Source organism: Molossus molossus, unplaced genomic scaffold, assembly GCF_014108415.1.
Source record: "Molossus molossus isolate mMolMol1 unplaced genomic scaffold, mMolMol1.p scaffold_m16_p_12, whole genome shotgun sequence".
Lineage (NCBI taxonomy): Eukaryota > Metazoa > Chordata > Mammalia > Chiroptera > Molossidae > Molossus > Molossus molossus.
In genome coordinates this window covers 53,618,142-53,641,953 of record NW_023425347.1, presented here as the reverse complement: position 1 = coordinate 53,641,953, position 23,812 = coordinate 53,618,142, and the positions used below count along the sequence as shown (strand labels likewise).

At 38.4% G+C, this 23,812-nt stretch overlaps 1 protein-coding gene across 16 annotated transcripts in view; it reads left to right on the top strand.

The window, feature by feature from the left end:
• SGIP1 (SH3GL interacting endocytic adaptor 1) overlaps positions 1–23,812 on the top strand; it is a 211,995-nt gene that overhangs the window by 93,689 nt on the left and 94,494 nt on the right. For 7 of the 16 annotated variants that reach the window (XM_036255792.1, XM_036255785.1, XM_036255793.1 and 4 more), the window contains exons 3-6: positions 3,264–3,288; positions 10,312–10,368; positions 13,056–13,110; positions 13,785–13,960. In XM_036255792.1, the coding sequence (XP_036111685.1) occupies positions 3,264–3,288; positions 10,312–10,368; positions 13,056–13,110; positions 13,785–13,960 (313 nt within the window). Of the gene's footprint in view, positions 1–3,263; positions 3,289–6,188; positions 6,261–10,311; positions 10,369–13,055; positions 13,111–13,784; positions 13,961–23,812 lie in introns of all 16 variants that reach the window. The other 9 variants (XM_036255788.1, XM_036255782.1, XM_036255790.1 and 6 more) reach the window with 2 other exon arrangements.

Sequence of the window (23,812 nt, the reverse complement as noted above, 5' to 3'; positions counted from 1 at the left end):
TTAATTTGTCATTGGAGCTCTCCAAAATATTTATGTGATAGCAAAATAGCCATAAATTGGTTCCACTAGCAGTGATAGTCAGAGGAACAACAGTTTAGTGTAAGCCTTTGCTGTTCATGAGCTCCTGATCTCTAATTGGGTCATATCTCATTTTTGCAAATGGGTGGCCAAATGTTCTCGGAATTGGATGTGATGTCCTTTCAACTTTAGGTAATGCTTATGTTAGTCTGCCATCATTGAAACTTTGTTGATGCAAACTGTTTTCAACTGTTGCAACTCCCTCAGGGTTGTAAAGCCACCTGCTGGGATACCACCAGCCCCAACTTCAGCTGATTGAAACTCCTTTGATACAGAGTGGAGTTAGGACCAGAACTTCCTGATTTAATCATCAGTACAATGTACAATGCCTGGTGGAGAGAGGAAAGGAAGGAGCCTGTGCTAAGTGGTATGCAGAGTACACTGTATGCACTGGTAACTCTTTCAGCCCTCACAGTAATTCAATAAGGTTAGAAGTTGTATCTCAATTTTAAAGATAAGAAATCAGTGCCAAAAGGGGTTAAGTAACTTGCTGAAGGCTACCCAGAAAATAAGACTTGAAACTAGTATTCTAGTCCAGAATCAAGCGGCTGGGCTTTTATCACCCAGAAGAAAAAGAATAGATGGGCAAAATTATAAGCAAGGCCAATAGGAGGATAACAGAAAAAAGGCAGAAGTTACAAGAGGTAACTGGCACCTTTTTAAACAGTGGCTAAGGGTCCATGGTAGATGATTAGTTTCTAAATAGAATTCAGTAAATATAGTGGGTCTGCTATTAAATTTCTTTAATCATTTAAAAATAAAACATGAAATTTCATGAGAAGGCTTAGGAAGCGAATTGAGAACACATGCCCATGTGTCTGAGGCTGCTGAAATCTCTCTACTCCCCATCTTAGGTCATATTATATAGCAGTTTTATTCTAGGTGACATTTAATGAGTATTTACTATGTTTAGGCACTATTTCAGGCTCTTCATTTATATTAACTTATTGAATCCTCTAATTGTCCTATGGGGTATATGTATATGCTATTATCACGGCCATTTTTTAGAAGAGGAAACTGAGACATAAAGGGATGAAGTGACTTGCCCAAGGTTATACAGCTGGGAAATCTAGGTTGATTGAACCCAGGCAGTCTGGCCCTGGAGCCAGTGCTCCTAACCGTCATGCTTACTGCCACCACACTAGGAAGCACCAGCCCCATTTCCATCAATGGATACGACAAAGGATCAGAAGAGGATACAAATGCCATTATATACAATTACAGTTTTCTGATTAAAACTTTTAAAAAACCATCCCTATAGCTGCAATATCCATGAGATCAAGTGTCCTCTCATGTAAGATCCCCTATAGAATGCCCTTGTATCTGGACCATTAGTGGGCAACACCACAGCCAGTCCTATCTCCAGAGATTGTCTTCTCTTGCTGCCCCAAATACATCCCACAAGGATCAGTGCCTCTGGATGTATCCTATGTATAAGTTGATGCAATCATCTCTTTCTCAGTTCCTTTAGCAGAAGCTAAAGTTCTGGTAAGAAATTCTCTCTCTCTCTCTCTCTCTCTCTCTCTCTCTCTCTCTCTCTCTCTGCAGTATATAGTTCTGAAAAGAAAAGTTCGTTTTGATGAATGTGAGTTGGTACCTTTTCTCTGTGTTTTCCTATGAACCTGAGCTGATTGTAGCCATAATAACTCACTAGATTTACTTGTCTGTCATTCTCTCTATGATGTGTACATCTTCATTATTTTTATCCCCAGATCCTAGCCTAGTGTCTGGCCCATTATAAGCATTCACTATTTGTTCAATGAATTATAACTTTTATCAGCTGAGACTCTTCCTATCTTTCTATTTTAGATAAAATTTCTTTAAACCAACTAATTCCCATAGCCAGGGAATGTCCAAAGACCCTAAGATTTCTGTCAACTCCCCTAGTCTTTCAATATCAACATCCTCTCTGCTTCTAACCCCTGCATCCACATGGACACAGAATTGGTTATGAAAAATTATGCACCTCCATCAAGTGTTTTGTAATCCAAGTAAAAATATCCTGCTAATTTAGAAGGAGGTGTTGGTGGGGAAGGGGAGTCTCATCTGGGAGCCCAGGAGATGCCCCACTAACTCTCTGCATTTCTCTCTCTGCCCCACCCTATGAAGCAATAAATAATTTCATTACTTGGTCCCACCTTGTAAAGAACATTTCCAACCATACAAACTCCTCCACATTTCACAGTGCACCTCAAGTTTTTAAGATTTTCTTCCAAATAATGCAGGTCCCCACCTAACCATAATTTGGTCTCTATGTTTATATAATAACTTTTGCTAACTCCTGGCAGAGTGAATTAAAAGAGGAAGTTATAAAGATACAGTGATGACCCTCTTGCGTTTCCCTCTAGCTCCTCCAGTTCAGTTTTTCAAAATAACAGTAACGCTTCCTCCATTGCTATAAAGTCTAATGTGTCTGCACGTGGACAGTTTTGTGTTCCTAGTAAAGAGATAGTGTAAGAAAAAAAAAATAATAGCCAACATTTTTTAGTACTTTTCTTTATATACATTATTTCATTTAAACTGGCTTACAGAGGTTAGATAATGTGTCCAGGGACACAGAACTAATAAGTGGTGGAACCAGGACACTCAGATTCATCCTATTCTAAAGCTCTTACTCCTAAGCACTGTAGCATAGTGCCACCGTGGATGAACTACACTGTCGTCATCAGAGTGAGCCCTTAGGAAACATTGCCCTTCATTTCTTATAATCAAAGGAGCAGTAAATAGAGAAATATGGAAGAAAATAATAGATTCTTAAAGTAATTTGAACAGTACCATAGTAGTTCCTTCCTATGGGGTAATTTAAAACCACTCTCAGGGGAGAAGATGAGAGAGCAAATCGGTTTACATTCCCTGTGCTAGTTTTAAGTGGAGTCATCTAGAGTGAGACAGACACTTAATGAGCTCTCCTCTTAAAAGGGGACCAAAATGCTGCAGTAACTTGTGCCTTTTGGGCGTCATGTTTTAATGAGAATCTCCCTCCCACAAACACTTACACACTCCCCACACTCAAATACCACTGGACCAATTTGTTTTGATTTAGTTTGCATTAGATGGGTTTACTGGGGTAGGAACGTGGGATAAGGGGAGAGAGGTGGTTAATGTTTCTTCTTTGTTATGCTTTAGTCTATGTAGCAAGAATTATTCATTTTCCTAATAGCTACAAATTTTTTTTTTTGTTACAGAGGCTCACCCGATAGAGATGGAATTGTAAGTACCTAAATGATCATTTTTAGTAGGTTTGCACTTCAATATATGCTATGTTTAAATTTCTTAAAGCTTCATTTCTTTTTGTTTTCTGTAGGAAAAACAGTAGCTTAAATGACTTTTAAGACCTCTCACTGTTATAATTTTCTGTAGTAATTGCATGGGACATCAATGCAGTCTCAGTCAAGTTAAACTTATTTATTGCATTCACCTAAAACCCTGCCCCAGATTAGGCGAGCAAACTAGTCATTAATATGGTTGGTCAAAAACCAGACAGTTCCTGCCGGGGCTGCTACCATCAACTATTATTTCATTTCCAGTTTAATGATATAAACCTCATTATGTGAGAATGCTTTCCTCCAGCAGAGGCCACAAAGTCATAATGGAGCCGAGATCCAATAAAATAGAAAGAAATTTTTCCCTTTTGTAGTTGAGCTGCAGATACATTTTCTATATTAAATTCACAAATAGGGAATGATCTTGAAACCACTTATGCCTGAATTTACAGCCTAGAGGAGAAAAATACGTCCACTGGGTTTAGATTTAATAGTAACTGACTCCTAGTTGGTCTCCAGATTTCTTGATTTTTAAAGAAGTCTGTGGGGCCTCGGTTTGGATTTATCCAAGTTGCTTATGGGAGTCTATACCCACTTCTAAAATGACTTCCTTCACATCTAAATCAGATGCCTATTCAGAAGGTTCAAAAGAAGAGCTGTTACTGAAAAGAGAAATGAACTCACATTAGGCTCATTGGGCTGGAGTGGGAACTAAAATAAACCTGAAAATTAAAAATTAATTTTTTTTTAAATCACCCTTTATACATTGGGGTGTTAATTGCAGCTATAACAGTTTTTCTCCCACAGTTGACTCAAGGTTTTTAGCTTTGAGGTGCCTTTTGCATTCATGTAGTTCTTGCCATGAAATGTTAAGAAAATAGATTGAAATTGACCAGACATTGGGTAACACTATAATCAAGGCTCTATTCAGCAGGAGAAAAAAAAGACCCAGAAGACTCAGCTTCTCCTCACCTCTTGCTTCTGGCTCAGAGCCCTCTCCTTAACTCTGTCTCAGGTACTCTCTGCTACTGTGTCTTCTCTTTGCTTCTGTCTGGGTCCCTTCCCTGAGTTCTCTTGTCCCCTCCATTCTGACCTCTGCAAGGCTCTGTTAGCTGTTCTGTGCTTTCTCTCCCTGCAGCTCCCAGGCTGGATTGCTATTTCTTGCTTCTTTCCTTCTGCTGCCCTCAGTCTTGTCCTTTTTCCATTTTTTCTAAAGCCCCTCCCACCCACCTGCTCATTGTCTGTGAGGCCTCATGACTACCTCAGTGTTCTCTACTCTTCGAGGGACCACCTGTTTAAATCTCTGGTAGAATGTGCACCCAGGTGCCTGGTACAGTGCTGGTAGGGAGCAGGCAACTATGAATACATGCTGCATTAATGAGCATAGCCATGATTCTGTGGACTTGGCCACTCTAGCTCAAGGCTTTGTACCCAAGTTCCTCTTTACCACCACCATTCCAAGTCATATAAAGTTACTTATTAGTACTTGTGCCCTCTTTGTTTTTTAATTGGGAATACCATAAATGCCCCTGGTCATGATTATTAGGAAAGGGAAATTATTTAATTTCTGTTTCTCAGAAAGTAATGCAGATCCATTTGAAAAAGGTTACATTCAAAACAAATGCATGTTCTCTGAAACAGGATGCGCAGCTTCATAGATAATTGGAAACTATTATCCAGCTGCTTGTGGTACTATTTGGAAATGTTCGCCCAATTTTCCCCACTAACTGTGGTCTGTGAATCTGAAAACTCCTTATCATCCCAGTGCCACAGGGAGCCAAGTTTCTGTTTTCTTTCAATCCTTGAAGACCTCAACCTGATTTTTTCTTTCAAATTCAGATTGATTTCTTTAAGACCTTGTGTCTGTGAACCCAGTCTACTTTTATGTGGCTGATTTAGCTTCCAGATTATTGTCTTTTAGATGTCTGAAGTTGAAATTTATGGTTTCACTGATGTAGTTCTGCAAACTATAGGTGGTGGTACACCCACTTACTGCTTATAAATGACTCAACACATGGCTACACAATAGACTTCATGTACTTCAGTTTATTCCAGTTTCTCAAAATCCAATGAAGCTCATCTTTACTGACAATACTTTTGTGATTTAGTCTACAGAAGCTTTGTGACAGGGTTCCACGTGTGAAGGTGGACTTGTCTTGCTCCCCACATGTCTGAATGTACCTGTACCCTGCAGAACTGTCATGGTGTCTGAGATTTCAGGCAGCTGTGTGTTACAATTTATTCCAACCCAGAGACAACCTCTAATCTGCAAAGTTACCATTAACTTTTTCCTAAGCAGTTCCAATTTCTACCTACACATAGCCTGGCGGCATCGTCTCAGCTCATCCTGAGCAGGTGTGCAGGAAAGGGCCCAGATTTGGAGCTGCCAGCTGTGTGTGCTATATGGCTTGATGACCCTCAGGAAGGCTTTGGTCTAGGGTAACATTTAGTGGAGCTAGATAGATGTTCATACTTTGATTAGAAATACAACCTTTTTTTTTTTTTTCAATTTTAGTATGTCCTGGTGTCTGTTTTCTACTTGTAAATTAAGTGCTGGCTGAGTGAGGACTAGATCCACACAATCCCTAGTGCCTGGGATGTTTCTTCCTCCTCCTGCCCTCTTCTCCTGACCTAGCTACACTGGCCTGCTGAATAGAGCCTCGTTATGGGCCCCAAAGTCCACTCTTTGTCTAAGGAACCCTGCCAAGATTGGTAGGCCCTACAATTTGGCCTAGAAATTGTTTCTTCTGTGGTATGTTTGCTGACTCCATGTGATTCTTTATATGTGTCTTAAAGAACAAACAGATCCTTTAACAACTTTTTCTACATGAAAACAATCAATTCCAGCAGCCCAGCCCACATGAACCACCCTACAATAACAAAGCAGAGTGTGCGCGTGAAGGAGGAAAAAAAGTTTCGGTAAGGAAACAGATTTTAGTTTAAAATTTCCAAGGGGTTGTAGAAAAAGTGAGTAAAATTTCAATTTAAATATTGAAAAAAAGAGTAGCATTTATTTACTCCACTTAAGAAGAGTCTTTTTTAGTTATTTCCAAATTATTTGTTGAATATATGGGGCCAATATTTAAATCAACCATGTAGACTCTAATACTGATGTCTGAATGTACTTTTAAAGAATGACCAGGCAGCCCTGGCTGGTGTGACTCAGTTGGTTGAGCATAGTTTCATGCACTGAAAGTTTGCTGGTTCGATTTCCAGTCAGGGCACATGCTCCTGGGTTTGATCCTTGTGGGGGAGTCTGATCTTGATGTTTCTCTCTCACGTCAGTATTTCTCTCTCTCCCTCTCCCTGCCTCTCTCGCTAAAAACCAATAAAAACATATTTTTGAAGAAAAAAAAAAAGAGTGACCAGGCATAAAAGATGTGTTTCCTTTATCTGAGACAAAGGAAAGTTATTCAGATTTTAGAAAGAATCTATTTATAAGAAATCTTTGGCTCTAATATAAGCATGACATATGAGTTGAGTAATCATTTGTTAGAAAAAACATTATCTCAGAAAATTAAGAATTTGGCAGGACCTTGGCTTGTGGGAACAGTGTACTTGACCAAAGGATGTTGAATTGGGGATGCTGATCTCGGCCCAGGCTATGCAACAACTATAGCTGTGTTATCCAATATAGTAGCCACATGTGGCTATTTAAAGGTCAGTTTCTCAAGCACACTGCCACATTTCAAGTATGCTATAGCCTCTTGTGGCTACCATATTGGACAGCACCCATATAGGAAATTTCCATCTTCACAGGCACTTCTATTGGACAGTGCTGTTCTATAGGATTATTTGCAAAATGAGTCAAGTCTACCTCAATGGCAGAAAGATAATATTTAGGCAGTACATCCTGTGTTTTTAATACTTCTCACCCATGGATCACTGTGTGGCCATGATCTGACCTAGGAAAACAGGAGCACTCTCAGTGGAAACTGAGAACTTTGATGAATGTATAATTAAACACAACTGTTACTACATTTATTCATTTAGCCCATCATATTATCTGAGAACAGATAATAAGCCTGACCAAAGTAAAATATCTATTAAAACAAGGTTAACATTGCTGTGAGCCTCAATTATCTTTAAATAATGGTCGTGTATTAAAGTAATAAAAGTTACATATGCGAAGTATAGAATAATGGCAAACACACAAAAGAAAAAAGTAAAATAATGTATAACTCCAACTCCAAGGAAAAAAATCACTCTTCATATGTTGGTGAATAGCCATTATTGCTTGAACTATTAAGCCTAGTTTTTAAATATTTCCCCACTTCACTTATCTTCTTTCTTGCTTCTTCAAAATTTCCCAATTGAAAATCAATAGAGCCATTATTTTGACTATCACCACTGTGAGCTGCACTTGTTTAAGTGGTTAAACCAGGAGAATTGTTTCTTTTGGGGGTTTACCAGAAGAATTTTAACCAGACTCTGGCTACCTATAATGTGATAATTTTCACTTGTGAAACCAAATATATTTGTAAGAATTCACTAGCATGAATGAGGCCAAATTGCCAGTTTCTCTAATAAAGCTGTGTGTGTGTGTGTGTTGAATATCTGCCCAAAAGAATGTATTGTTATGATTTGGTATTTGTGTTTAAAATGTTCCTATTTTATCAAAGAAAACTTGTTTTTGTAGGTTTTGCTTTCTCTTTGTTTCAGTCTTCCATTGGTTTCCATGGAAACTGGGGGATTTCACTTAGCCAGATCTAGAAAATTCAGGAACTTTTTATCCATGATGTTGGATATTTGTTGTTAGGAAAAATACACACACACACACACACACACATTTGTGTCATCTTGCTTTTGAGGGGCATTGGTAATAGAGATGAAATTATCATAGAGGCAAACTGTCAGACTGAAAATATTGAACTCAGTGATCTATCTAATCTCATTGACTTTTAGATAAAAGTTCTTAGTATTAAAGAATTCTTTAATAACTAAAAAGTCTATCAATGGTAGTACTATACTGATCAAAAACTTTATAAGTTTAGTTCTTTGGGATTAACTTAGTTCATTTGATTCCCATTATTATAAGTTAAGCTTGAATAATAAATTTATTATATGTGCTTTCTAAGAAGGATCTGGAGAATTTTTCAAAGAAGACATATGCAACAGATAGATAAAGTAGGAATTAAAAAATAAAGAAAACATGACAAAAAGTAAACAGGAACCATGCCCATTCCTTATGGAAGAGATTTTTTATTACTAGCTGGCAGGTTATTTAATGAACCATGTCCTCTCCCTGTCCAGTTTGGCTCAGCAGTTAGAGCGTCCTGCGTTCCAGAGAGGCCTGCGTTCGGTTCCCACTAAGGGCACATACCTCGGTTGCCGTTTGTCCCCAGTCCTGGTTGGGTCGTGCAGGAGGCAGACACTCGATGTGTCCCTTTTACATCAATGTTTCTCTCTTCCTCTCTCTCCCTCCCACTCTGTCTGAATAAAAAATGGAAAAATGTCCTCGGGTGAGGATAAAAAAAAAAAAAATGAACCATGTCCTCAACAATAGCTTTATAGCTTATACAGATGAAGAGTTGGTGTGACAGGTTTTTAGCACAACCTTTGCTCAAAGTAGAAAGAATATCAGTCAAGCACTAATTCAATGAAGGCAATTATGTGGAAAGTTAAAATGATCTAGTCTGAGTATGTAATCCTTTTTAGAAGCAGGAAAAGGGAAGAGGGGCACAGGGCCTATGTTCCTTGGTTCTGGTCTGTGGAAATACTGGCAGAATTCTTGCATTTGTAAATTCTAATGCAGTGGTAGTACATAAAGAAGAAAGAACATAATGTCTATTCCTTATGCATGTTCACCCTTACTAAGCTATTCTTAGAATGCCCTGTCAATATTCAGTAAGTATTAATCAGTGATGATGGTTATTGCATTACCTCTAATTTGGTTTTCTAGTGGTCCTACGTGCAAACATGGAAAGCTTACTTCTCCTGCCTATCTGTCAAATTGAGTGTTAGCTGTTCATATTATGGATCAAATGGCCTTCATTTGTGATTGCAAAATTAGAGGTCCTGTCTTCAAGCTTCATGTGTCACCATTTAATATGTGTTGTTCTGAGATCTGTTATTGCTCAGTGACATACCATTGCTCTATGTGCTAAATACCAGAATGCTGTTGAATGAACCCTCCGTTACCAACTTTATTTGTGTTTTTGTCCTGTGCTCACAAAAAGTAGAGAATCCTAATAATTTCTCTTTAGGCCATATCCTTGCTGAAGTGCTTATGGGCTATATATCGTGATTGTTAGGAGTCAAAATAGAACTTTAAGATAATCCAGAGAGAGTAATGCTGATATCTAGTCATCTTTGAATGATTCATGTTCATGGAGGCATAGGACACATGGATGACAGAAATCCACGATTAATCCTGTGATTCTATCTTAATAATTTCTTAAGAAAAACCACTTGTAAAGAATATTGACACTATTTTTTAATACCTAGGAGCTGAATTAACTGATTTGGAGCTGATTTTCTTTCAGTTTATCAAGGGATTGGTTAGGAAAAAATTACGTCAGTATTAGAAAAGCTAAAAAATTAGTTAACAACTTGGGTGATACTCTTTGGATATGTTGGAACTAATTGTACATGGGAGTACCACAGAAGTCAAAATATTTCCATTTAAATATATATTCCCTAAAGATATAGAGGATTCAGTTATAATGTAGATACTTCTAATTTGTTAGTAATTGAATAAAATTTGACCAGCTAGTAGCTAATGTCCTATGCTTAGGTATTCTACAGTCTTTTGTGAAATAAGCATGTAAGCTCTATTATGCAGTGTCATGGCAACTCAATTTGTCAGTTACACCAACATGGAGCTGCTAAATAGGCTGCTCTAATTTGTCTTTCCAGTCCTGGATTTTGATAGCTCTTGTAAAATAAAGATAAGAGTTTAGTGTTCTGTATTCTTTTTTTGTTTTATTGAAATGTTTCTCTTCTAAATTTATTTTCAAATTTATTACAGAAGAAAAGCAATGGGGCACCAAATGGATTTTATGCAGAAATTGATTGGGAGAGATACGTGAGTATCAGAAGATGGGTTTTTCTTTATTAAGTATTTCGGAACTTGAAAATGAGTTGAGGCATTCTTATATCTAAAATAGAACATAGAAATAAGTGAAACATGCCATCTCATGAGGAAGTACCTGACACTATTAATGTAGTGTAATAGTTGAGAGCACTAGAGACTATTAGATATGGGTTCAAGACCTAGCCCTTCCTCAAGTCAGCTGTGTGTTGCTTTGGGATAGTTCTTTGCTGGCCGGCAAAAATTAAGCCAGTAGCTACTTTATAGCATTGTTGCAAGGATTCAGTGAACTAATTATTTGCTCATAAATAGTGTTATAAGGGAAGCTATGAGATATTAAGGAGTTTTTAAAATATTAATTATTTTTACCTAGAAAGACTCCTTGTTATATTTTCTAGTATTATTAAATATGCATGATACTCTAAGCAAACAAGAAGTATGATAATTAAAATGCCAAATTACTCATCAAGTACTGCTTATTATCCCCACATCTAGCACACAAATCCTAAACATGCTGTCCCTGGTCAACATCTAAGTGCTTAATTGAAGCATAACTTTCCTCAAATGTGTTTAGTCCCAAAAACTAATAAGATCACATAGCAATTGCTATTATAATTATACATTAGAGACAAATTTCTCTAAGTAATAAGAAGGGTTTTATTCTTAATACATTATATCATCTTGTTTTTGGAAGGGAGGGGATACGAGCAGGGACAGCCTCAGGAAGAATATTACCTTTAAGCAAAGCTTAAAGTATAAGTTGGGGTTGCCCTGGCCAGTTTGGCTCAGCGGTCCGGAGAGACCCGAGTTCGGTTCCCGATAAGGGCACGTGCTTCGGTTGCAGTTTGTCCCCGGCCCTGGTTGGTCATGCGGGTGGCAGCCACTCAATGTGTCCCTTCATGTCGATGTTTCTCTCTCTCTCCCTCCCACTCTATCTGTACAAAAAATGGAAAAATATCCTCGGGTGAGGATAAAAAAAATTTTTTTAAATATAAGTTGGGGTTAAATTGCTGAACATTTGAGGAAAGAGAATTCCAGGCAGAGAAAATGACACTTATGAGGACCCTGAAATGAGAAAAAGAACTTGTAGCATTCAAATCATAAAAGTTAACGATGGGAAAAAGGCCTTGTGGCTGAGGGGGTTCAGGGAAGAGAACCACAAGCTTGGGGCTAGAGAGAGGATCCGGAGCCAGGTCCTGCAAGGGCTTGTGGGCTACAGAGGCACCGGGCTTTCATTCTGAGTGTAGTGAGAGGCCACGGACAAGTTTTTAGCAGGGAAGTAACCTTAATACATTTGTATTAAAATAATAAAATAAAATAAAGTAAACTAAGTACTGAAGAAGGAGACTTTTCATGGCACTTTCATTGCTTCTGATTCCAAAATCTCTCTCTCCAGCCCTGTTCTCTCTGACTTCCAGGCCCATTACCTCACCTTCAGGAGGGCTACCCTTAAACTCTTCACCTTCTTCCCCTCTAAGGTATAGGGTATAGTCTCAAATATCTGGGGTCAAGGAGTAATTCTGCCATTTGCTGGGTGGATTCCTTGAGAAATGGCAAGAAGTTTCCTTCTTGGTAAATAGAATAATTCTTTCTACATATGATTGCTGTGATGGTTCACTGAAATAAACTGTGGGTCATAGTACTTACCATATAATAGGAGCTAAAATATAACTAATTATAATCATGCAAACTGTTAGTTGTCTGCTGTTAGAATTAGTTCAGCCAGAAGTACCAGCAGTCTCCCAGGATTTGAGGGTAGAAATCTTGAATCTTCCCTGAACCTTCCCTCCTCTTTTTCTCCTATGATAGATCTGTTAAAGAACAACTTGTCCTTCCAAATGTCCTTGATTCATCCCTTCCCACCACCACCAACTTTGTCCATATTGTCAGCACATCTTACGGGCATAATGCAAGCATTGTGAATTAGTTTTCCTTTCTCTGTTTTCTTCTGTGCCCAGTCTACCTGAAGTGTACTTCCTAAACACCTTAAAAAGCTGCTTTCAGCAAGCCCTCTCTAATTGAGAAGCTGCAGTAACTATATCAAGTCTGAACTCTTCCCCCAGCATGTTGGCCATCCATGGTCTTATTTCCCAGTGCTTCTCACTGTACAGCTTCCTTTCCAGTCATGTCATCTGCATAACTCTATTTCTGCCTTGGAGGTCTCAGTACAGGCCTCTTCCTCACCAAAAAATCCCTCTGTCCCTTCCCTCTATCCCAAAAGGCACACACAGATCCCTGATTCTTTCAAACCTCACTTTTCTCTTCCTTCAAACTCCTATGGTTGATGTCTTGTATTTTGTACTTTATATATATATTTTTACTTTTTGCCCACCATATACATTTCAATTTTCCAAAGGACAAGTAATTTTCATTTCATATCCTTTCATGTTGCTTAGCACAGTCCTTGGCTTAAAATGCATGATAAGTTCTCGCTGAATGTTTCCTTTCATTAACAGTTGTTGACTCTTAGTTTGTTTTCCCAATAGGAAGACTCCCCACATATCCTTAAGTAAATATCTACACATATACTGCTCAGCATTCACTTCCAAAGGTTAAAACCATCACCTCTAAAAATAAGAGACATGTTTATATCCTTAAGTAGAATGCTCTAGAAGGAACAGCAATAATTCTTTGATTATTGTCAGGATAATAATTGCATTATGTACACTTGTATTTTATAGAACTCACCCGAGCTGGATGAAGAAGGCTACAGCATCAGACCCGAGGAACCTGGCTATATCCTTTCTTTATTTTTTTTTAATATTTCTTTTTTCTCATAAAACAGTATTATAAATTCAAGTTTCAAAAAGGTGTTGAAGCCCTGTTGTCCATAATATTAGAGATGAATAAACATCACAGAGAACAGCCTGATCACTAACAAGTAGGCATTTTGCCTTGATCTATTCATAGAAGAGAGAGAGAGGAAAAAAAGAAAAATGTGCTGAAAATATTTTGCTCATTATGGATACTGGGTTGTCTGCTAAAGCCTGATGTGACAATGTCATTTATCATGGCCAGCAAATAACTGTTACTTGTACTCTCCCCACAAATCATCTCTGGGCAGAACAGGTCACACTCTAAAGCACTAAACGCATCACAAATCATCCATTTCCTGTCTCCATAGAGGGCCCGTCAGTGTACAGCATGTGACAACATCAAGTGTCCAACTGCGGCAAAAATGTAGGACATTATAACTATTGCTCCTTGAAATTCACCATCCTCAATCATGTTCTGAGGAAAGGTGAATAAATTCTAATCCTTTCCTGATTTACTCTTTTTTGTTTGTTTTGCTTTGATTTTCTTCCATCTTAAGGATACTTTTACTGCCACTATGTGCAATCTCTGTTGTTTGATACTCATCATTGCCTCCCAATAGAAAAAAGAGTTATGTATCCTTAACTGTGTTGTACCTACCAAAGGAAAGCACTTTTATTCTTCAAGTGAATCAGAAGAAGAAGAAGAATCGCACAAGAAATTTAATATCAAGATTAAGCCATTGCAATCTAAAGACATTCTTAAGAATGCTGCAACTGTAGATGAACTGAAGGCATCGATAGGCAACATTGCACTTTCCCCATCACCAGTGGTGAGTGGTTTTTATGTCAAGCTTGGAGAAGGTTGGACAGAGCAGAAACTCCTTCAACTGAAGGCTGCATATGGTCACCATTTTATGAACGCCATAAACCTTAAATAGCTCATTTTAGCTTTAAAAAGTTATGCTCATTTTATGAGTTTCTTGTGTTTTTCAAAATGGTAAAAATGCATAGGACCACATTTCTTTTTTTACTTACTTTCCTAAAACATTTTCAAAAGAAGAAAAAAAATTATCCAGACTTACTTCTGAAGCAATTAAAAAATATATAAAGTCTACATATTTACTAATAATTATTTTTAAAAACATATCTTAGTGTCCATTTTTATGATATAATACATAGAAACTCCTGGGAAGGAAACCAAAAAAAAATACTTTTCTTTAAAAAAATTTCATTGTTATGCTTCAAAAAATAATCTAATATCATAGATCATAGTCTAAAAATATATTAAAACTCATAATCTTAATTATATTTTATTATCAAGTTGTCTTAAGTACTCTTATCTTTTAGACACCTCAAGTACAGGTATGCCTTATTTGTATTACTCAAATTGGTATTTTTTCCACAATTTAAACCTCCTTCCTCCAATTCCTAGCTATTAAATTTCTTCAGTTGTTGAATTCTAAGTTCCAGCATTTACACTATTTTCTCTGCAGTGTTTGATAAATGCTACAATTGTTTTCTAAAAATAGCTGTGAAGAGCAGCTGAAGGCTCTCAAACTAGCAGCTAATATGTTCTTGGCATCTTCTTCAGAGAGATGTGATGTTTCTACAGCATTCCCCCTAAATGAAGTCCTTAATGAATGCTGAACCATTTTTGAGAAGCTTCTGAAAATATCTCAACTAACCTTTCTAAAGAAGTTGTAATCATCTGTCCTTTGATAGATGCCTGCCTGGGATGAATAAAGCATCTAATGACACCTTCTTCAGTGCTTAGTGCTTATAATGGCCTTTATCACTACTGCTAGTGACAACTAGAATGTTTGCTAATAGTAATCAACCACAACAAATGATGTTTCAGGTAATTTTTAATCATATATTCACATGTTAACTTAAGGATGACTTCTCGAAAAAGGAGGCATGAAGTATATTAGCTTTCTCTCCCTTGTGCATGGAAGGTTCAGATTTTAAACTCACATATTGGTCTATAATACTCATGTATTGGTTTGTAATACTAGTGATTTCTAGTAATGGGAACATTTTAAATGCACACACTTTCACTTTTCAATTTAAATCTTTCAAATCGTTTCTTACTTACTGAATCATTTTTTATTAATTGTAAGAATTTATTTAAGTGCCTGAAACCAGTTTATATCCACTTCTCTGTGGGCTATAATAAGCATAGTGGGCACTTGGAAGCTTCCTGGGATAAGTGTAAAAGGCAAGTTCACAGGATTAAATGAACAAATTTACATGAAAGAAAACTTACTAGAATAGCCAGACACGTGATAGATAGTCGTTGAAAGCTAGTTCAATCTAGGAAAGAAGAAATGCCCTTTATCAAAAAGAATATATATGCCCAAGTCATCTGCTAGATATTCCTCCAACCAGAAATGCTGCTGAGGATGCAGCAAGAAGAGTGGCTGCTTCCTCTGAGCTCTCCCAACACCTGTTTTGAAGGTGATATATTGGCATGATGTGGTTAAGATTTCGATGAAAAGATGTTAGGGAAAGCAACGTAAAAATAAAATGGAGACACTCAGAAAAAGTAATCACAGGGTTAGGCATACCAGCAACACCACAAACCAAAAGCCCCTACCACCACATTCCTGCACCCCCAGCTTGTTCCCTCTAATGTGAGAACCTGGCTCTGCCATACGATTTGCAAATATTTGTGACATTTTATATTTAGTACAGGAAAGTGAGCTCTTATTGCTACTTTAGGAAAAGAAAGCACATTTCTTGATATGCATAAGTATAAATGGACACTGTAACTGAAAACATATTCTTAGCTTTAGAATCTTTATTCTCATCTAGATCATCCATATGTACCCATATTTCCAGTACGTTATCTATAAAACCAGATATATAGCAATAACCTTCTGTAATTCAGTTAGTACCATAATAAAAACGGCAAATAATTTGTGCAACTTTATATGTTTCCACCAAAACGATCAAAACATTTATATATCTGCACTTAATTCAGGTATAAAAAGAGAAGTAGAGCCTATACCAGTTCATGATATGTCAGAATATTTCATTTAGTCTATGGTTCTTATGCTACAAAAGCATCAATCATTATACTAGTGAAAATAAAAGAAATTCCTAATAGTAAGCTATTCATAACAATAGCTTATTTTGGATTTCTGACTTCTGTTTCTTTTGAAGAATTTTAAGGGAAACTCACAGGTAAAGGAAGTTAATTTATATTCTTATCATGTTGTAGTTTCCTGGTAAGACACCATGCTGACAGGGCAAAGACCTGAACATCACCCAGGTTTTAGTTGTTGACTTGGCATCTGTACAACTTAAGAACATTGGTATAGCTGCTTTAACAGAGACCAAATGGTAATGGCTTAAACACAATATGTGGTTCATTTCTCTCCCATGTAAATGTCAAAGCTGGTAGACAGTCCAGATAGGTAATAAAGTCCTACTCCAAGGATCATTCAAGAACCCAGGGACCTTCAGAATTATTGCTCCACCTTTTCTAGGAGGCTGCTGCTTTAACACCATCAGTCACCTCCATGTTACAGCCTTGGGATGGAGGACATAGAAAATAAAAGTTAAGTGGTTTTCTTTAAGTGTTTAACTCAGAAGTTGCACCCATTTACACCACTCAGATCCCATTGGACATAATTTAGTCACATGGCCACATTAGCTGAACGGAAGTCTGGAAAATATAGTCTTTGGCTGGATAGGCATGTGACAAGCTAAAATTCAGCGTTCTGTAACTAAAAGACAAATGATTTAGTTAGATATTAGATATTGGTATAGACATTTACAGTTTCTGCCACTATGTCTTAAATAATCTCAGGTCGCTTTTGAAATTCATAAGGAAATGGAATTATTTTCCCATTTACCTTCAAATTATCCCCAGAATCTAGGAAGTTTTCTTAAAAATTTCTAATCATTAATATCTAAATATCAGTGATGATATGCTGTATGCTAGCCAACAGCAGGATGAACAGACAAATTTAATTAAAATACCAACTATTTTGGTTGATAAAGACTCTTCCAAGAGTAATATAGTGTTACCTCTTTGTCACAGAGTTTAGTGCTTTTTGAGGCAGGCTCTTTCACTGTTGAAAGATAATTGTTAAACCCAAAATGCTGTCTCCATTTAATTTTTGTCCTTGGTTGTAGCTGTGCTCTTTAGAAGATGAACAAAGTATGAAGCCCATCACTTTCTCAATGGGTTTTCCATGAAGCAGATTGATTCCAAATCCAAGTTTAAGTTTAATGTGCAGGATGTTTATTAAGGAGTGACCTTGTTTTCAACACTTACGGGCAGAGGCAGAAGTTAAGCTGAGCTGATCACACAGGGATGATCACACTCCAGAACTAGAATGACCCTTCAGAGTTAGACCTGAGTTCGACTGAAATGAATAACCGTCCTATTGTTACATCAATCAGTACTTTGATGTGGGCAGGCTAAGAAGGGGCATGACTTGGGCCAGGTGGCTCTCTGCAGCTGAGGAAGATCCTGAAGTGTGAATAGTTGAAGGCTGTCGTCTAGTATCACTTTCAACAGCTGGTATGAGAAGCCCTGCTGAGGAGAAATCTACGTGGCACATTTTGGTGGCCCCCACAAACCCCGTGTATTTGGCATAGAGCATTTTATATATCATCGCCATTCAATAAATGTGTGTGTGTGTGTGTGTGTGTAAACAAATATATGAATAGCACCAGGCCAAGAACAGAGCACTGTGGCATATCACTACCATCTAGTTTTACATCCATCTATTGATAACACACTTCAGCCTCCCCGTTTACCATATGATGATTCACACAACTGTGCCATCATCCAGACCACATATTTCCATTTTGTTCAGACTAGTGAAGAACAAAACTGAATTTGAGATACATGGAATTTCTACAGCTTTGCCAGACCAGAAATCCCATGAAAGAGTGATGGGTTTAGTTTGCCATTTGGTTTGTTTCTTTGCTTTGGCACTTAGGATTACCACCTTCTTTTACAAGTGCTTTGTGGCCATCTGCTTAAACAATTTGTTCTAGAATCTGTGGTTAATAGGAAGCAGCTGTACAGTAAAGAAAGAGCATAACGTATGGATTCAGACAGGCCTGGGTGCCAGGCCCAGGTCTGCCATTTTCTATCTGTGTAAACTTAGATAAGCCCCATAATTGTTCTGAGCCTCTATTCCTCTCCCATAAAGTGAGCACAATAATAGTCCTTATGGAATTTTTGTGCAGATTACTTTCGGTCTCTGGCAGGGAATCTTATTTGACTTTTTTGTCCCTACGCTTAGCTTAGCACAGTACATGGCATGCATTAGGTGTTCACACAGTTACTCAGTAAATGACTGAATGAACAGAGCATGTGGAAGAGCCTAGTAACAGTACTTGATGCACAGTTTGTACTTTGAAATTGTTCATTTCTTCAGTGCTAGTTATGTTAAGGCTTTTCAGAGAAACAGAACCAATAGGATATATGTATGTATGTGTACATAAATCAAGAGATTTGTTGTGAGAAATTGGCTCACACAATTATGTAGTCTTAGCAGTCCCACAGTCTGCTGTCTGCAAACAAGAGACACAGGAAAACTGGTGGTGTAATTCAGTCTGAGACCAAAGGCCTGAGAACCAGTGTGACTGGTGGTGTAAATCCCAGTCTGAGGACAGGAGATGAGATGTCCCATCTCTGAGATAGTAAAAGGAAGTGAATCCTTTCTCTCTGCTTTTTGTTCTATTCAGGCCCTCAATAGAGTGGATAATGCTCACCCACACTGGGTCTATACCAATTCAAATGCTAATCTCATCAGGAAACAATCTCATAGACGTGCACAGAAATAATGTTTAGTTTGAGTAACCCATGGCCAGTTAAGCTGGCAAATAAAATTAACCATCACACTATCGTATATATTTTTTCTTTTTAATTTAACTTTTTGCCCTTATTGAGAGTAATGGCTTTGTTTCCCCGTTTTCTATCTCCTGCCCTGAAAGCATTCTGTGTTTTCCTGTCCTGCATTATAATATATCTGCCATGTCAAAGCTTGAATGCAGTTAAAGGAGTTTGGGCTCTCTTGCCTATCATAGACTTTAATTCTGAACCAAATGTGATCATCCTTTTAGAAGAATTACTTTCAAGTCAGGTTTTTTGGTTTGTTGGTTTTTTGTTTGGTTGGTGTTTTTGTTTTTGTTTGCATATTGGACATTTGTGATTGATATTTCGTTAAACACAAAATGAAACTTTGTATTTATCTGCTGAAAAACTGGCCATATAGTGGGAAAGATGTTGGAATCTGATAGACCTGACTCAACCTCTTGCCAACAGTACTGCTTAGAAAAGTTTCTTAAACCTATTTGAGTCTCAGAAGCTTCATGTCTAAAATGGGAATAACAAGCACCTACCTGCCTTACAAGGTGGTTGTTGGGATATCCATCTCTTTCTGTGAGTACAACCTAAGGATCATCTGCCCTAAAGAAGGAGATGGAAACAGATATGAGATGAGTACTTCTGCTGTTTGCTTCCCTTTGTGCCATTCACCCTACATTCTGGGTAGAAGCAAACCTCCATTACATCTTCTAAGAATGGCTTTGTTCTTAAAAGTAAAATTATTTTCTGAAAGGGGATAAATAAATAAAATAATGGTGTAAGACTGAGCTATAGGAAATATGGCTTTACAAAAACAAAACGGGAATTCAACAGGTAATTGAATACAATTCCATTTAAGATAATATGAGGGAGATGGAAATAGACACTTTTTTCTAATAATGTCACAATTACTCAAACAGCCGAGCTCTGCCTCTTAACTGGGTTGCTTTGGGCAAGTTACAAAACCTATACCTTTGTTTCTTCATCTATGAATCAAGATAATTGCCATACCTACTTCATAGTTCTACTGTGAAGATTGAATGAGTTGATATATATAAAATACTCTGATACTACATTCAGAGATTATTTTATTCTTATTGTTAGAATTATATGCAAAGTTTAAGGGCACAATTTAAAGAATATTATTAATAGTGATAAATCAGAAGAACCAAATAACCAAAAGTCATTTAGAGCCAAGAACAGTAACTACCCTCAGGATGAACCTGGGAAAATTAATAACTTTTTTTGTGATGCCTAAGAACTGATTTTGGAGATAATTCCAGAAGCACTCCTAAATTGTTTTCAGTAACATCAAAATCCCCTAAACAAATATGGAAACTATATTAAAGGCTAATGTTCACAATGGGATCCTATATTGTGTGTTCCCCCTTCCCTACCCACTAAATTTATTTCATGGAGAATTTATATAGTCTCTCAACCTCCTTCCTTCAAATTAATTCACCAAATATTTGGTAAGCACCTTCCATGTAGCAGACACTGAGAGCTAATATCAGAAACTGCCCAGCCTTCTTGCCAACACTGCCTGGAAATTTATCTGAAAACAATATATATCAATGTTGCTAGCAACACACAGAAGCTGAAATTCCCCTTGTGGTCCAAACTACTGCTTATCTTCACTTTAATTTCCTGCTTGAAAATATGGTCTTTTGTGGTCAGCCTCACCTCTGGCTTCCAGGCTTCCATTTCTGAGTTTCTTGGTTTCCTCACCCCTCCCAGGCTGTCCAATGTGGACATCTTCGTTTTTCCTAGAACCCACAGGAAGCCCTATCTCTGGTATATCTTTGGCTGTGTTTTGTTCATGAGGAAACTTAAAACCTGTGGCTCCCATAGCTTTCATGAAAATGAGAAGACAAATGCTATGGCTTAATCCTTGGTGCAGTACCCTTTTCTAATGTGCTGCCATTGATTGAATTGCTTTTGATCTTTGGCAAGCCAAGAATCACTACTCACTTACCTTGGGAAGTTGTCCCTAACTATAAGCGGCTGTGAAAATTAGTGTACTGACTGTATGTCACAAGCTTCACATATATTAACTCATTTATCTTCACCACAACCCTATGAGATAGGGTTTTACAGATGAGAAAACTGAAGCATAAGATTAATTAGCTCAACCAAGGTGTCACAACTAGTAAATGAAGCTGCTGAGATTTAAAGTCAGGAGGTCCAGTTTTGAATTCAGAACCCCTAACCACTATATCATACTACTTGATTGACTATTGGCTCTTTCCAGAGGAAAAATGAAAAGCTCATTTGCTCATCTAAAACATTTTACATATAATTTCTGAGTACTCACAATCCTTTGAAGGTTGTCACTTTGAGGGTGCCTGAAGAGCCCATGATCCCAGTTCAGACGCTCCTACCAAGCTTTCTTTCCAGTCAGTCTACACACTCTCCTTTCTGTGGTACTTCCTGTGTCATTCCACCTGACAAGACAGCAAGGCTGAGCTAACCTGTTCATCAGGCTGCATTGCCCCTGTGTCATATGTGATTTCTAGTTTATAAGAATTCCCTTGTTTCTTGTTAAGACTTCATGAACCTTTATGTATTAAGGAATAACCTTTCCTCTTTATATGACTCATATTTCAGTTCCCCTTATCAATCAATCAGCAAGCATTTTTTTATATCAATTGTTCATTTTAATAATGGTTTACATTTTATAAATGCCATCATGATAAGAAAGATAGAATGAGCAGCCACACTATTAAGCAGGCAGAGAGATGATAATCACCCCATTTTAAAGAAGAAACCAACTCATAAAGATCAAGAGGCTGCTGAAGGTTAAAAGGCCAGCAACAGCCTCCTTGTGTTCCAAGTTAAAACACAGTATGGGAGAAAAAAAAATGGTGGCGGAGTGAATGGAAGCTACACAGACCATCTCCCAGGACCAAACTGGAATTACAACGAAAATAAAGACAATTCGTCAGGAAGGGGCAACCAAAAGGCAGCTTGGAGGACCACATAACCAGGGACACTGACTCAATCCTGGTAGGCTTGCGAGGACGTGAGAGGGGGCCGGGAGCCCACAGCCCGCAGCGGCCTGGGCTGAAACCAGGGGAGTCGGCTGGAAGCTGCACCCTCAGCTAGGTCCTGTGGCCTTGGCTGGGTCCTGCGACCTCGGCTGGGTGCTACGCCCTCGGCTGGATCCTGCGACCTCGGCTAGGTGCTACGCACTCGGCTGGGATCAGTGACCACAGCTAGAAGCTACGCGCTCGACTGGGTCTTGTGGCCTTGACTGGGACCAACAGCTGCCTCGGCTCGGTCCTGCGACCTCAGCTGGGTCCTGCAACCTCAGCTGGGTGCTACGCCCTCGGCTGGTGCGACAGCCTCGGCTGCCGCGACAGCCTCGGCTGCCCTTAACTGGGAGCAGCGCCCTTGGGTTAAAGTCCCAGGCGGCTCCACAATGCAGAGCCCAGACAGAGGCTAAATTGGCAGCAGCAACTCACCTTGGGCTCCAGCAGAGGGAGGGCAGACTGGACTGGAACTGTGTGGGGACACTCAGGATTTGGAGGGTTCTCAGAGCTTTTGCTGAGTGCAGCCACTCAGGACTTCTTACTCCTTCCCAGGGCCCTGGGGAGAGGCGGTGACCCCTCCCTTGGAGATTCAACCCCACCTGGTGGCCATTGAAATGCTAATTGAGGCCCATTAACAACCAGCATCTGCCCCACCCTCGGGAAATCCTCTTACACTGAACACCTCAGGGAGTTTTTCAGTCAACTCAGAAACCAAGGCTCTTCAGGTGACCACTACTAATAGCCTCCAAGCAAAAAAAAAAAAGCTAGAGGATAACTACCATTCCCTGGGCTAGCAACTCTAACCAGAAAAGTTAAAACTTGACAGTAGTGTTTAAAGTGGGTCCTCCCTGCTTCATCCAAATCCAGGAGAGGGAGCCACAAACAGCAGAACACCACAGGGAAAATTTGGCAGACTCCAAAGCCCACTGTGATAGCCAAAATGGTGAAAAACAGAAACAAAGGCCAAATGAAAGAACAAGAGACCTCTACCAAAGATGAGATAAATGAGGTGCAGTGAAGCAAGTTAACAGAACTGGAATTCAGAACCATGATCTTGAGGAAGCTCAAAAGCATGTGTAAGGACATGAGCACCATGAGTAAAGACATAGAAATGTTGAAAATCAACCAGTTGGAAATTAAAAACCACCAAGAAGAAATGAAGAATGACATCAGAAATAAAAAACACATTGGAAAGTCTAAATAGCAGACTAGAGGAAGCTGAGGACCAGATCAGTGAATTAGAAGATGGGGTAGAAAAAATCAACCAATCAGAAAACCAAAAGGAAAAAACAATTAAAAAACAGGAAAACAGCTTAAGAGAACTGTGGGACAACTGGAAACGTAATAACATTTGCATCATAGGAGTCCCCGAAGAAGAAGAAAATGAGCAAGGGTTAGAGAATATATTTAAAGAAATAGTGATATAAAACTTCCCTAATTTGGTGAAGGAAGAAGGTATTCATGTTCAAGAAGCACAGAGAGCCCCAAGTAAGAAGAACCCAAACAAGCCCACACCAAGACACATACTAATCGAAGTGCCAAAAATTCAAGACAGAGAGAATCCTAAAAGCAGCAAGAGATAAGCAACAGGTTACCTACAAAGGAAACCCCATAAGGCTCTCATCTCAGCTGACTTCTCAACAGAAACACTACAGGCCAGAAGGGAATGGCATGAAGTAATCAAGGTCATGAAAAACAAGAATCTGAATCCAACACTACTCTACCCAGGAAGGCTATCATTCAAAATAGAAGGTCAAATAAAGAACTTCTCAGACAAAAAAAAAAGGCTAAGGGAATACATTAGCACCAAACCAGCA